This window comes from Xyrauchen texanus, chromosome 16, assembly GCF_025860055.1.
Source record: "Xyrauchen texanus isolate HMW12.3.18 chromosome 16, RBS_HiC_50CHRs, whole genome shotgun sequence".
In the NCBI taxonomy this organism is placed as follows: Eukaryota; Metazoa; Chordata; class Actinopteri; order Cypriniformes; family Catostomidae; genus Xyrauchen; species Xyrauchen texanus.
In genome coordinates, this window is record NC_068291.1 from 39,161,383 (window position 1) to 39,177,218 (window position 15,836).

Consider the following 15,836-nt stretch of genomic DNA (forward strand, 5'->3'; position numbering starts at 1 on the left):
TTTAACGATTAAATAACTTTTATTTTGAAAAAAATACATGACCGGAAATGACTCACTCGATAACGTTTCTCTACAGTGGAAGAAAAAACATTGGGTGGCATGTGGTGCTTGCAAGTAGCTGTTTTCAAGCAGTCAAAAACGTCCTCAAGAGGGCGCAAGATAGCTCAAAACCCGAGTCAGAAATCTCAACGTTTTGTGTCAATACAGACATTTGTAAACAATAGAATATATTAACGTATTAAGTCCAATGTACAATATACAAATCTAAATCTGCTCAAGCAATCTCTTCAAAACGAATTTAAAGGAATATTCTGGATGCAATACAAGTTAAGCTCAATGAACAGCATTAGTGGCATAATGTTGATCACCACAAAAACTAATTTCTTGCCCCGCTTTTCTCTTTTTCTTTAAGAAAAGGCAAACATCAAGGTTACACTGAGGCACTTACAATATATATATATATAAAACCAACATTTATTTATATATATATATATATATATATATATATATATATATATATATATATATATATATATATATATGAAATCCTTATCAGGTGATAACAAAGTCTGGTGATTGGTTAATTTTGACCATCGCGGAGAAAAGTATCATAAACCACGTGACAAAGTGTCAGCGCGATAATTCAGTAGCGGTATAGACAATAATGTATAACTGAATAATAATAATACTAAGAGTCTGTAATAAGCAGTGCAATTAAAGTTCCCACAGAAAATTCAAAGTACGAGAATTATTATTTACGTCTATCGTACTTGACAAATCAGAGGCAACTTTCGGGCCATTAATCTCCGCCCATTTAGGAAATTGGTTTATGTTTAATGGGCATTCTACCCCTTCATTCTGTTTCTAAGAGGAAAAATATCCGCCCCCCGATTCATCATCACATACTGGCTGAGGAAGAAAGAGAGAGGGGAAAGGAGTGTGTTCATACATCTGCAATGGCCATTGAGCTACTCTCTGGTTTTAAATATGGTTCGGTTTTGTCTCTTGCAGTTGTGCTGCTGGCGTATTGGTTCCGATCGCCGGACGGTTCGATTCTGGACGATAGACTGGACGCCGTTCTTTCTTCATTACTGCGAGCGGAGCAGAAAGTAGACATGAACGTGTCCAGACCGCGAGTGGCCATCGGTATAGACCTTTAAACTCATTTAACAGCATGGAACGTAAATAATTGATGATATGCAATGCATATTCATGAACTAAATTTTTGAGAAATTTGAGAATAGCAACTTTTTTTTTAAGTAGTACAGTGTTATGCTTTTTATTTGTAATTAAATTTGTATTATGTCTAATTTGTTTGTAATTTAATACTATTTCTATTTCTATAATAATCATAAGTCGATATTTTATCAATTTTATTTTTAAATACTTTACTTTTTAAACAACTACATATAATAATAATAATAATAATAATAATAATAATAATAACAATAACATATGTTATGCTTAAATTAGCACGTTTATTTGACATACGTATATCTGTTTTCAGGACATTTCAGTTGCGTTTTTCATCTGATAAAATGGCTTATTTTACTGATCTTTTAAGAGCTGGCATGTTTTGCATGTTTGATTTGCATATTTTCTTAGCAAATTGTGGCATTGTTGGTTAAAACAGTCTCTACAGTAACATGTTTTTAGTACATGCCAATGAAAATAACTTTTTAGACTACCAGGTTTACACATGATTACCAGTATTGTTAAATTATTAACTTGTTGCACACATATTCTAATCTATTGTATTTCATGTATTGCATTTAATACAGGCACAATCTTAATCTATACATTTGACTGAATCGTTGTCGATAGAACTGTTATTGAATCAGTTAAAGCTCTATACTGATTGCTCACCTGTTTATTTAGTCTTTACTGATTGTTGACCTAATGATTAGCCTGTGATTTGGCTGGAATTCCCTGTTTATTTTACTCATTATTGGTACCTGTGAGTGCATTGTGTTCTGAGAACTGCTTGAGTCTGTAGTCAAGTATGTTTTAGCCAACCATTTATTTCTAATCCAGTTTATTCAGTTCAAATACTCAGTCAAAGGAATATAGTTTCTAACTTAGTGGCTCTGAACATGTGGGTTTGGATTGCTAGCCAGTTCTGATAAATTTAATGAAAAAGGTAAATAAAATAAAAATGTAACAAATTGACTTTCCTATTCAGCCTATGTCTTAAGTTTATAAATATGCATATTTCCACTTTAGAACCACTGGTCTAACCTATGAGTTTTAGCTGTGTTGTGTTGGATGGCAAGGTTCAAATATTGAATAAATGTAACATTAGATTAGATTAGACTATCGAACAGCACATGTAATCTCTCAGTCTTCTTATCTAGGGTTTGGCGGTTGTGTGGATATCATAGTGGATGGAGTGGCTCTGCTAAACAAAATCGGTCTGAAGCCGACGGATCAGCCCCTCCACCACGACTACATAGAGAATGCAGATCAGCTGGCCCAGAGTTTTGCTTATTTTTTCTCACCTGGAGCTGCTTCAGAGTAAGTTTGAGCTGTTCAAGCATGTTTAAAAAGCCCTCAGGACTGTTGTGATTGCACAATATGGAGTTATTTAACAAGTTTACATGGATTCTCTGATTGAATATGTGAACTGTAATTGATAAAGAAAAAATAAGTTTTTATAAAGTATAGTACAGTATACAGTATATAAATGTAATGGCCCCAAAATGTATTGGGCACTTATCACAGTTAAAATGTATAAATGTTATTGCACACATAACTAAAAGCCATTCAAGTGGCATTTGCAAACAAATGATGCTAAACTTTTACTCTTCAATTGTCTGAGTAAATGTGGAACTGACTTTTAGACTTAATTTGATGTTTTGGTTTCTTATGCAGTGACATTCTTGCATTTTTTAAGTGTCCAAATGCTTTTAGTAGCCACTATGTAATATTATAAATATTGATAATGAAATCAATTTGTTAATGGGGCCATTTTTTGCATTAAAACAGTCATAATTTAGTAATTTATGATCATTTTCCACCCTGTTTTTGGCCCTCTGTCGGAAACGATCTGTTTTGTCGTAAGTGCCTCCTTACAACTTCAACGTAAATGGCCACTGTTATGATTGGCTAACATTGTGCAGCCCCTCAAATAGAGACATTTTTGAAACTCAGTCGGAAGAAAATGAACCAACTCAACAACATTATAAAACTAAATGTCAGGATGCATCCAATTATATTAAGCTGTTCATCTCAAGCACAACTGTTAATGTTCACACCCTGTCTACACCGGACGCGAGCGTCTACCATGGAAGCGTCCGTGGCGGCGCGTTGCACCGACAGTAAACGGATGTCCTGTTCCATTTTGCACTGCCAACAACACAAATAAACAGTTTAGAAAGTTTGTGTCGACCTGCCCGGTGAAGACAGCCTCAAGCCGTTGCATCGCGTCAACGGACGCGCCCGGTGTAAACGGGATGTCAGCACCATAAACCATCACACAGTCATGACATATTAATTATTCATGAGTTACTCACGGATTTGATTCCTCATGTCATGACCTCTTTAAATTGAATCGATCAGGCTCATAGTGTTCTAGTAATATGTTTAAAATGTGCACAGGCAGTATGGCAGCTGCCATCTTCATTCCAAAGACAGCCAGAGAATTCACACTTCTGAGCAGTGCGACAGGCCTCTCAAGATAATATTGCAGTCATGCTGAGATACTGTATAGTGAATGGAATGTCATTTCTAACTATTGCTGCCAAAGTTTTTTGGAAATGACACTGTAGTGTTTGAAGATTTAAGTGTTACCACATGTTTGGATGTTACATTGATTTGGGAATTTCTCCTCTGTCTTGTAACTAGCGATTAAAGTGGACTACTACTTTTCTTATCAGCTAAATAGACTTTTAAGCACACATGGTATTTTGAAACCGTTTAAAATTCTTAGTAAAATATTTAATGTTAAAGCCGTCCTAACACACTGGTAGCTATTTTTACATAGTGACTTTTCTCAGTTTCTGATAGATGCAACTTTTCAAGACTGTAAATTCTGCAAAGTTGCAGTAGAGTGACGTTGGAGACGTCATTTTGTTATTTATATTTTTGCTTTCTCGTTTCTACATTTTCTGATCATCGTTTTTAATATTTTTGTTCTTTTGCAAGTATAATACAAAAAGTGATGTAGTGTGCACTTAAAACCCTATAACTTGCTGAAGGGTGCATGGGTGATTTTGACAAAACCTCTCAAGTAATACTGGTCATATTTAAAACCAAATCAATACAAAGAAAATTGTATTGTAAATTGTCATTTGCATTAACCCTTGTGCGCTGTTCGGAGTTGCGCTGTTGTTTGACCCGTTTTCATTTTTGTTTCTTTAATAAAAATGTTATCCTTTATCTGAGATGTTCTGGGTAATTTTTGGGACAATTAAGCACATTTTACACCCCAGTTCTTATTACCATAACGCGGCTGGACATTTTACTTTTACTATTGTTTTCAGTAATGATGCTCATTACATAACAGATATTATAGTAAAAATAAATTTGATATACAGTGATTTTCTTATTAAAATCGGTGAAAATTAAAGGCAGTAAACTGCTGTGATCTATAAATACTTTACAGTTTCAATAATATATTTTTTTTTCACATTGCTGTAATGAGATTATAATAATGACCATCGACATTTTTTATATGCAAAATATAATTTCTAATTGCTTTTGGAGTAAACTAGGACCAAGACATTTTCTTAGCATGTTTCATCTGAATCGACCGCATAACAGGATTGCGATTACTAGGGGTGTAACTATTCACTCGTTTTCTCGATGCATCGATTAGTAATCCTGCCGATTCATATGAATCGATTTTGAAATATACATTTTGAATTGAGAATCGTTTGTGTTGGTCAATAATCGATTTAAACTGTTAAAAATCAAATGAATCACGATTCAGAAAATTTTTATATAATATATTTGAATATATAAATATTAAATTTGCCCCTAAATATGATGTTCAAACGCAAGGAATGTTAATTCCCAAGTTGAAGTACCTCAGTAGATGGGTGCAGAGAATTTAATATGTATAATTATATTAATATATAATTAAAATAAAGTATTAGAATAAAAGTACACCTGTAAAATCTATTTTCTTTTCTCTTCACATCATTATAACTCTCCTGAAATGTACCTCATACATTCTCTTCTAAAGGGACTTTGTTCCCTTTTCACTCAAAGCACTCGCGCTTGTTAAAGAGTGGCGTGCTGTCATAGCAACCATGTTACGTTATGTTTCCATTTGTTCTATGAAGGCCATCTTATTATATGAGACTTGTTTAAAGGAGGACACTTGGTATACTGCAGCCTTCAAAGGACAAGACTTCCGGAGGATGCATCCTTCCGAATGAGAGACAGTCTTAGTACAGTCAATGGCCAGCACATGCGCAGATGACATGTACAAACGAGGACCGCGTCCGCTGGTCAAAAAAATGTGCATCACACATACTATGCGTGGAGCGATCCGCAACACGGACACCCAAAGTATACTTTGGACTTCACTGAAACTTTTCCTGAGCAGCTTTCAGAGTCTTTCAAGCACCTTATTTCTAAACTCTACTCTGGATGGCCACTGTCTCACAAGCAAGTCAGTTGTGTAAGCAGTTTTGTGTTTGTCTGCCATTGCATCTGCATTATATTGTCCATTCCTGCTCCTTTAATATTGACTGATTATATTTGGCTGATGAAGAGCCCATATCAGTCGATCACTTGTTTGCAGTAAATATAGTTTGTGAGTCATTAAATAACTGAATGGGCAACCTTGTGTTAACATCCCAAAACATTAACTGTCAAACTACTCCTACCCTTCTTTGTTTTACCGTTGACAGTTTCTTTATCTCCCCTTCACTGTTTTCGTAGGAGGTTTATGATGAATGACACTCTCTTTAGTGAACTGGTGGAAGCTTCTCGTGAATTGCCAGGAAACAGGTGGTCTATAGGAGGAAATGCACCTGTCATGGCCAGCAGGATGGCACTAGAAGGGTGTGATGTGCTTTTAGGGGGAAGTTTCAGCACAGAATTCACCGAGATTCTGTCTCAGCGCATCACAGGTGCCGTAACAGCATTTGCCACTCATACTTACAGCTCAGGGCTTTAAAAAAAGTCTCTCATCTGCCATTTAAGAATAGTTTGCGTACATGCAGTGTAAGTCACACTTCAGTGTATTAATTTCATTGCATTAGATACTGTTACAAGGTAACACTTTACAATGAGATTGGATTGGCAAAAATTGGGTTTACAGTGAAGCACTTACAATGGAAGTAAATGGGGCTAGTCTGTAAATGTTAAAATACTGTTTCAAAAGTATAGCAACAAGATGTAAACTCTATTCGTGTTAACACGATTTTAGTGTGATATAATCGCGTACTAACCTTTTCTGTGAAAAGTTATATCAAATTTTACAACTTGATTTTAATTTAATTTTACAACTCTGTAAAAACAACAGTATAACTATGATTTATACAAATGTACAGCTCACATAACAAATTAGTTTTAACAGAAGAATTCAAGTAAATGCTTTCATAAAATTATAAGCTTCACATTTCTTCCTGTAACCTTGTATATTCATTTAATGTTGATTTATAAATATACTTTTGCATTGTTTCATAAAGATTGTTTCTTACATGTAATCTGATACTGATTACAAATTACATGATTTAAATTGTAATCAGTAACACAATCTTTTAGATTACAATCTTCAGGTAATCTAATATGATTACTTTTAAATACTCCTTGTAAATTTTGATAAAAATCTGATCAATACATTTAAATCTGTTAAGTACCAATTAACACTTATTTTATTAAATAATAGACAAAATAAAGTTTAAGAGAAACTTTCAGTTGCTGAGTAAAACAAAGTTTTAAGGTGATTAAAGGGACAAAAACGAACACTAGAAGACAATTAGAACATGATTGTCATTTTCATTTTAAGCGAATTGTTGTTATTTAGGAAATTAGGAAAAGGAATTGGACTTTTTATTATCCAGCTTTGAAATAAATATTGAAAGTCACTAGATATTATATTGAGATGCACGATGTGTAGTGTATGTCCTCATAATTATTAATGAGAAGGTGTAGCCTTAATCTATGACAGGCATTTTTTCTGACATCCTGTAACGTAATCTGTAAAAGTAACTGTAATCTGATTATGCACGTTATAAAATGTAATGAAATCCAAATAAAAGTACTTATTTTTGTAATTTAAGTATGTAATCCAGATTACATGTAATCCATTACTACCCAGCACGGAATATACTATTGTTCATTGTTAGTTAACGTTAGTTCATAATGCATTAACTAATAATTAACGTAAAACTTTTAATGTAAAAAAATAATCAGTATATGTGGAAATTAACATTTAAATAAGATTTATAAGGGCTATAAAAGTATTCTTCAATATTAGTTCATTAGTAGTTAACTAATTAAAATGAATACAACCTGATCGTAAAGTGTTACTGATAACAAAACATTAAACCAAGGCTTTTTTTTCAGAACTAACTTCAGTTTTTTTAACCTTTTTTTTTTTGCGAAATTTTGGGGTGATATGTGTGCTTGAGTCATTTTCTTTCAAATAAATGCAATTTTTTTATCTGATTTAATGACATTTAAACATTTTCAAATTTGGCTTGTGTGTTCAAATACTTTTTAAGTCTTCTTTATGTCACATTCTATAGCTCTGATGTGCTGTATTTAAAATTGAACACCTTAATGTCTCTCAGTTTCCTGTTTTTTTTTTTTAAGATTCCACAAAGGTGCTTGTTGCAGCCCTTTACCATTTGTTTTCCATTGTGGTTTTGTTTCTCATCTCAATTAATAATTTTTTATCTTTCCTCAGTGGCAGGAAACACTGTGGATGAGCCAGATATCCATCTGATAATGGAGTACCCTACAGGTGCCACATGGGGGCCATATACCTCCCGAAGGGCCAACAGGTGGGCGTACGTTGGGTTGATTTATTGTGCTCAGTGCTCACTATCGTGTGATTTATTTTCTGTAACATCTACAGACCTTATGATATAAGAGCTGAAAAAGCTTATGCTTTAATTGTTTTGAAATATTTTACTTTTGCTGTAGGTACATTGTCCACAGTGATGACCATAATCCATACCTAGACTCCATGGAGCAATTTCAGGAGAAGCTGAAGGGATATAACCCAGATCTTCTTGTGGTTGGAGGGCTACAGATGATGGACAGCTTCCCTTTCAAACATGGTGAGTGAGTGAGTGAGTTAGTGAGTGAGTGAGGTCACATGAGACCAATTTTATTAATTATATATTGGAAGATTAACATAAAATACTGCATATACTTTATAAAAACATTGTTATTGGTCCTTGCAAAGACAAGTATCACAATTATTAGTGTTCATACGTACAACCTAGCAACCACCCAGTATATCATAGCAACCATCTTGAATCGTCCTGGCAACCAACCAGAACACCCTAGCATTTGGTGGGGAGATAATGCACAGGGAAGCCCCATTTACAGTACATGTAAAAAAAAATTTGACATTGACTAATGATTTGCTAAGCATTATATAATGTAAATTCAGATAGTTAAAAATCATTTAACTTTGATTCATATTTGTCATATATGGGCGTTTCTTCTACTTTGGAAAGGGGTTGATTTTCATTGCTTTTTTCTTTTTGTTATATGAAGGACACATTAAAAATGACCTAGACACTTTTATCATTTATTTTTGTTACTTTTCAAATGCCTTTTATATATAGGTTTTTTGGATTTATCCTTGACCCAGACTTTCAATATTAAATTATGAAAATCCATGATAAAAATACAAATTATTGCATGTTCAGAAATTATGAAAATCTAAACGGAGTAAAATAAACGTAAACCATTTCAATATTTAATGTGTGAACATTATCTCTATAAATGTAAAAAAACGACTATCCCAGTTATGGCGTCATTTCCACCACATCAAACAATTTTGCTCCTAATAAATGTTTATCAAAATTATTGGACCTGTTTTCCAAGTTAAAAAAAATTGTCAGTGAAGATCATCCTTGAGATGAAATATGAGACTAGTGATGTTTGTAGAATGAAGGTAAATATCACTTCTTAGCAGAATATGTTTATTGCGCATCATTTCCAATTAAGATGTAATTTTGACAAATTAAACAAAGTGTGTAAATATTATTTAATTGTGTGTATTTAGAATACATAATTTGTTTATGAAATTAGCAGACTATTTTATTTCAAAAACGTTAAAAATGTAATTTCCGTCACTGTCATTTCCACTACAGAATTCTATTAAAAACAACACAGAATTTGAAATGTGCTGAAAATGACTCCTGGGTGGAAGTTTTCATGACTTTCGGAAGAAAAAAAAAGACAAATCTCCTGTGATACATGTACATACACTGTTGGACATTGTTGGTAGACAAATGTAAAAATGTTGTGTTAACGAGACTTTCTAGGGGTCCAATATTTCAATATTTTCATGTTTGAATGTACATGCACTAGTGATTTGCAATAAGTTCTGTTTGTTTATGGTTATTTCAAAGTGTTACTGAATAATATTATTAATATAAAGTGCTGTTATTTTGTGCACATGATAATATGATAAATTGTAAAGTGGCAGCCTGTGTGTCAAGCAGCAGTGGTGGTTTGGAGCAGTGCAGACTAAACTAACACTACGTGCTGAGATTTACAAAATTTCTCAGCCTCCCTGGGAAAGTAGACGGAGCGTAATAATGGGTCTTAATTCTCAGTGATTTTGTTTGCTTTTTCACTTCTATGTCAGCCTGGCCTACAGGGAAATTAGGATTGCTAATAACAGTTCCACATTTAGTCTGGTAACATCTCAAGCATGTGGACAAATGAAATCGAATTTAATTTGACTTTGAGAATTTTATTCTCTCCAATTCTAAATTGGAACGATCTGTGTTTTGAAGTAATGTTGTTTCAAACACTTAAAAGTTTAAATTTTTGGGAGAACTATCTTTTATACTTTCCTATACTAGTTTAGTGCCCTGAGACCATAAGTAAGCCATTCGTAGGTTGACTTCCCAAAAAATGTCAACACTTAGACACTATTAAATCATTCCTATGTTTGTTCGAGCAGCCCGATATGTCAACCAATAGTGTGAGACTGAGGCAGAACTACATGTTTGATTGAAAACAATCCTGCTTTATGTTGCTATTTTGGGTTCTCTAGCGACATTTGTGGTTGAAACCTAAAATTGCAAGCAACTTGCGGAGTAATATTTTACGTGAGTTGTTTCAGCACTGCGCAAAAGAATCTGAGGTCACCTGTTTGCCTGTGATCATCACATGGAGATCTTAACCTGCAGAGACGGACTCATAATGTGCTATTTTCATGTTGATATTATATTATTCGTTTAAACATTTATAACCAAGAAATTAATTGCTTTGAGAAAGATAAACAATACTTTTATCTTCATATTTTAATATGACTGTCCAAGTGTGCTATCCACTACATTTAAATGTAGGCCGGGGCAGCTGTGGCTCAGTTGGTAGAGTGGGTCGGCCACTAATCGTAGGGTTGGTGGTTTGAATCCCGTCCCACGTGACTCCACATGCTGAAGTGTCCTTGGGCAAGACACTGAACCCCATGTTGCTCCCAATGGCAGGCTAGTGCCTTGCATGGCAGCTCTGCCACCATTGGTGTATGAATGGGTGAATGAGACGCAGTGTAAAGCGCTTTGAATACCGTTAAGGTTAAAAAGGTCCTATATAAGTGCACCATCTTTTTTTTAATGTTTGTATTGTACTACATATATCAATTTAAGAGGTGAAGCTCTTAAAGAGTTGAAGACACTTATTTTTATATTACAATCTAAAGCCTAAAGTGGACAATGCAAGGGAACCATAATACTACACTAGTAGGTGTATGCACTGCAAACAATAAGGCTAATATAAAACACAAAACGAGGATTCAAGAATGATGGTGATTAAATAAACTTTATTAAATATGAAAATAATATGCAATATAATAATTACTATAATTAACAACAATTCTTTAATTGTTACTTTGGATATAAAGTTATAATAGAAAGACGGTTGCACGCTAAATCAATTAATATTTATATTACTATGCATTGAAATCGGTACATTTTAAACAACTTGAGATGAGTATATACTATACATTCATGGGGAACTAACTTATATTAACTTTTATACAGACTATCTTCTAAAAGGGAAGTGAAAAGTGAAATAACTTGTGTGACTTGGTTAAAAGAAATGAGAACACACTTAGTTAATCTCAAAACTTAAGCAATGTTATTTAATACACAGAAGTCATAAATATTAGTAAACATGCTACTGTAACTACACCGGAAAACTTATTGTGACAGGTAAAAGCAATATTCCCAGAGTTATGCTTAATTCATTAAAGCATGACCAATATAAGCTTCAACAACCCTACCAGAAAACATTTCCAAGCATTATAGCAAGTAACCATTAACAGTTAAACACGCATCTGGAGACTGCTGTCCTATCCTTCAATTTAGCACCAATCCGACCTGACAACTCTATATAAAATCCTTACTGAAGGCTTATAGAGGTAAGACAAAGACAGGGTTTTGAACACTGATTTTTGATGTGCTCGTTTAATAATGAGCATTTGTTAATTGTAACCAAAAAATCGAAATTCCATAATGACATATTTTTCCTTTAGGAGAGCGTGAGTCTTTGTTGGGAAAACTGGCACAGATGCTGTCCTCCGCGTCCCCACAGACCGCAGTCCATTTCGAGATGGCCAGCTTTGTGGACGAAGGTCTGATGTCTGATCTACTGGATTTTGTTCTTCCACATGCCGACTCTTTGGGCATGAATGAGCAAGAGCTTCCCAATCTCCTGAGCCTTTTCCGTGGCAGCAACTTGACCGTGCTGTCCGACCCCAACCCTCGTGTAGCCACCGTGCTGGACCAGATGCGGGAACTCTACCGCCTGGTAAACCAGCGCCACCAGGAAGCCGAGACAGGCCGCCCGCTCACACGCCTCCACGTCCACACGCTGGCTTTTCAGGCTATCATCGTCAAGCGTGGCTCCCTGTGGAAGAACACCATGTCAGCCACGGCCAAAGCCTCTCTAACGGCCAACCGCCACGTTTGTGGCTCGCCGGACATTGACCTCAGTAAAGCGCGGTTGATCATGGATGAATCGTTCTCAGTGAGCAGACAAGAAGGCAGCCAGAGGATCCCACTTAAAGAATCGCGACCTGTTTCTTGTTGGGATGAGGGAGACTATGAGATTTGTGTGGCGCCTGTGCTAGTGTGCACCGAGGTGTACCAGACGGCTGGAGGAGGGGACAACATTTCCGCCGCTGGGCTCGTACTGCAGATTTGAACAAAAAAAGCATGTTCGTACAGTGCGGACATGGATGAGATATTCTTCGTTCCACATGCTTTGGTTTTATTTTGAGATTTTTGCTATTCTTTTTTTTTTTTATTGATTTTATTTTATTTTTCGTGGTAAAGGCATAGAGACACATCATGTACAATATAAACATTGGGTCCAAACGATATATAGTTGGGCGAATCTCACGAAACCTCTCAAGATCATGTCCGGGTCACATTTCACCACAAAATCAAAAGAAAGAAATTATATTTTACAGAAAGAAAATTGTTTGCATTGTGACATATAATGACTGTCAAGCTAATTTAGCCTCCGATTCTTATGAAGGAATTTTCATTACTGTAATGCGTGAAAATATTATGGTATAAGAATGAGTTTATACAGTATTACTACATTGTGGTAGCATTTATTGTACTGCCTTTATTCGAAGTTACTGTATTACAATAATAAGATAAGAATCACCATTGACAATAATGAGATTAAAAAAAAGAATGTATAATGGTAAAGTGATTTTGGGGGGCAAATGTGCTTGATTGTCATGAAAATTACATAATTGTCAATAATTATGATTATCAATAATTGTTGTAAAATGTCACAATGAAAATAATCATAATGTTCTAAAAATGATATAAAATTATTTTTATATAAAAAAACACATTTTCACACACACGTGTGTGTGTGTGTGTGTGTGTGTGTGTGTGTGTGTGTGTGTGTGTATCTATATGTGTGTATCTGTGTGGGTGTGTGTGTATATATATTTATATGTGTGTGTATACATATATAGGCGAAATGTGACCTGGACGTGTTTTCGTGAGATTCATCCACCCCACCTGTAGGTCACTGTTTCCCGTTACCAAAACATATTAAACATCACTTATACATTGTCACACAATAATGTCTTAAAATGTGTTCAGAATCATTCACTTCACTCACATTATGCCACTAATCTTCTAAAATACAAAGAATAATGTCAAGCACCCAGAGCTCATTATATATATATATATATATATATGTGTGTGTGTATTATGGCTGAAATCAATTCATTGAATGCACAAAAGCCCTGTGTTTATCACAAGTGAAAAAGCATCAAACTTTAGCCTAACTGAAGCGTTATGGGGTGTTTCAGACAATTTTGGTTCAACATCAATATTTTACTTAGCACAGCTTCCTTATTGGTAGTGTTTTATTTCTGCCTCTACCATTTTATGCTCTGCCTACTCAAGTCATGTGATTTTATTTGTCTTAAAGCAGCCATGTTGAATTTTCTACTCTTTTTGCATTCCATATCTTCATCATATTCCACCTTTCTGTCTTCCGCTCTTATTTTATCACATTATCATGTCTTATTTATCATGTTTTTGACTCCGTTCAGAAACGTATCTACCTTACTATTGCTTGCTAATATATAGTATACTGTGCACACCCTGATGACCTATGACTGCAAATAGTTGAGACATTTTTACACAATTTTTATTTCCTAGATGATAACTGGACAAAACTCAATGTTTAACTAAATTCAAGTTAACTAAAAAACATGCCACATGATGACGAAATTATGTAACTACAATTTGAAATGTTTATTGCGGAATAATGCCAACTGTTTCCCCTACTATTAAAACAAATTGTGGGCAGTCTACAGTAGGTAGTAAACTAGTATTCTATTTCGAACATAAACTTTATCTCATTTCCTAACAGTCTCAATGAATGAATGCTAAAACATGTCTCTTTTTCTGTTAATTGGGGCACGTGGCTTGATTTTAACTGATGGTTAAAGGGAAATGTTTTAAAAGTATATTTGTCAGAAAGAGAGTTTTCTCTTTTTATTATTAAAGGTGAAACAGCATGAGGCATCTATTCTTAAAATGGATGTAATATGAAACCAAAACCACTTGTTTCCTTACGAACAATTTTCAATGTTTCAAAAACTACCTGCATTTACAAAGTTGTAGGCGAAGGATTTGAAGGACTTGCTTTGGTTGAACCAATGGTGATGGTGTAGTAATATACAGAAATGTCCAAGCAAATCTGGCTTCCATTCTGCATAGTCGCATCTTCCACTAGTCACCCTGAGTGCAAACGATTACCTACCTCCTGTGCCTATGATAATTTATACAGATGAACTGATGTCTGAATTATAATGTATACCTGCATTTGTTTACATGAGGGTACATTAGAGTGCTTGTCTATGCTAGTGTAACCCGATATTGAACAGGAGATAATTATGACCCACCCTGACCGAGATATCAGGGTGAGTGCACTTAAACACTCACCAGCTGATATATGAAATGTCTCAGGGATTACAGTAGCCTGGATAGCCTATGATCCACAACACTTGAGTTATAAACTATTAAGATGGTGTGATGAGACTGTTTATCCAGGATGAGATCTGAGCCTGTGATGTACATGACCGAATAATGGCCCAGTGGATGATATGAAGAATCTTTAGTGTGAACAATAGTGAATGTGATTAATTTGTGTAATTATAAAGTAATAATACAAATGGGCGTTTAAAAAATTAAAAATGAGGGTTTAATCCTGTATAAACCAATTGTAGCATTTATATGGTTATCCTGAGTGTTGTGCTGGGTAAGCTGGAATTGTCTGTTTTTCTTTCTTTCTTTTGCTATGTGAAGATTTTCAATGACATATGTCTTGAAGGAAAAACAATCTTGTTTCTGAATGACTTCTTTAGTTATGTATGTAATAAAATATAACATTCCATTTGTTATACACTTGCGTATTTCTGTTTATTTTACTGACTATGAATCTCAGTAAAATCATGTTCAATTAGGGCATTTCAAGTGATGTGTTCAGGTGCATAAATCAGTCTAATTGATAAGCTTTTAAGTAATTCATTAATGTATTGTTAAGTATAGGCCTATATTTCATAATACATTTTTTTAGATCTAAACGATACAGTATACAAGTCCTAAATTGTAAATCTGAAAGTCCCATTTAAGACTTTTGTCTTAGTGTCCTTCCAAATTTCATAATGTAGGCTATTATGAATACCAGAGTCATTTATTAAAAAGGTATGGAGACAACTGCAGCTTTCATAAATGTTAAAATATGACAATTAACAATATAATCTACATGTTAAAATCAGGTATGTGATGTTCCCGGATTACTGTGGAATCCAAGATTTTCCGGCCTAGAAAGTCAAGTCAATAAAAATACTTTGGGCTGTTTTTTTATCAATAGTTGTTTTTTGTTTTTTTGTCTATGGCCAATCACATGCCTTTTATATCAAGAGAAACACGAAAGATCCTTAAATGTGAAAAAAAAGAAATATGAATTAACTTTTAAAACATCTGCATTATTGCCCACATCCGTGTATGTTTTGATAGTTTTCGATTCGTCCATGATAAGAAATGAGAAAACAATATTCGTTTTTTAACTTGATTTTTTTGTGTGTGTGTGTGTGTGTGTGTGTGTGTGTGTTGTGTGTAGGTATTTGAAATGGATAAACAGCT

At 34.4% G+C, this 15,836-nt stretch overlaps 1 protein-coding gene across 1 annotated transcript; it reads left to right on the forward strand.

Moving 5' to 3' along the window:
- Window positions 1-919: 919 nt before the first annotated feature.
- On the forward strand, window positions 920-15,086 carry adpgk2 (ADP-dependent glucokinase 2). Its single transcript, XM_052146125.1, has 6 exons — window positions 920-1,146; window positions 2,355-2,514; window positions 5,890-6,080; window positions 7,865-7,961; window positions 8,104-8,240; window positions 11,684-15,086. Exons 1-6 carry the CDS (start codon window positions 957-959, stop codon window positions 12,352-12,354), a joined length of 1,446 nt encoding a protein of 481 aa, XP_052002085.1. The 5' UTR covers window positions 920-956; the 3' UTR covers window positions 12,355-15,086.
- Window positions 15,087-15,836: the final 750 nt, after the last annotated feature.

Bases quoted from the DNA above. Each gene is read 5' to 3' on its own strand.
- adpgk2 (XM_052146125.1), top strand. From the start codon at position 957: ATGGCCATTGAGCTACTCTCTGGTTTTAAATATGGTTCGGTTTTGTCT. The intron at 6,081-7,864 runs GTGCCGTAACAG...ATCTTTCCTCAG, and splicing joins TCTGTCTCAGCGCATCACAG to TGGCAGGAAACACTGTGGAT. The intron at 8,241-11,683 runs GTGAGTGAGTGA...TTTTTCCTTTAG, and splicing joins CAGCTTCCCTTTCAAACATG to GAGAGCGTGAGTCTTTGTTG.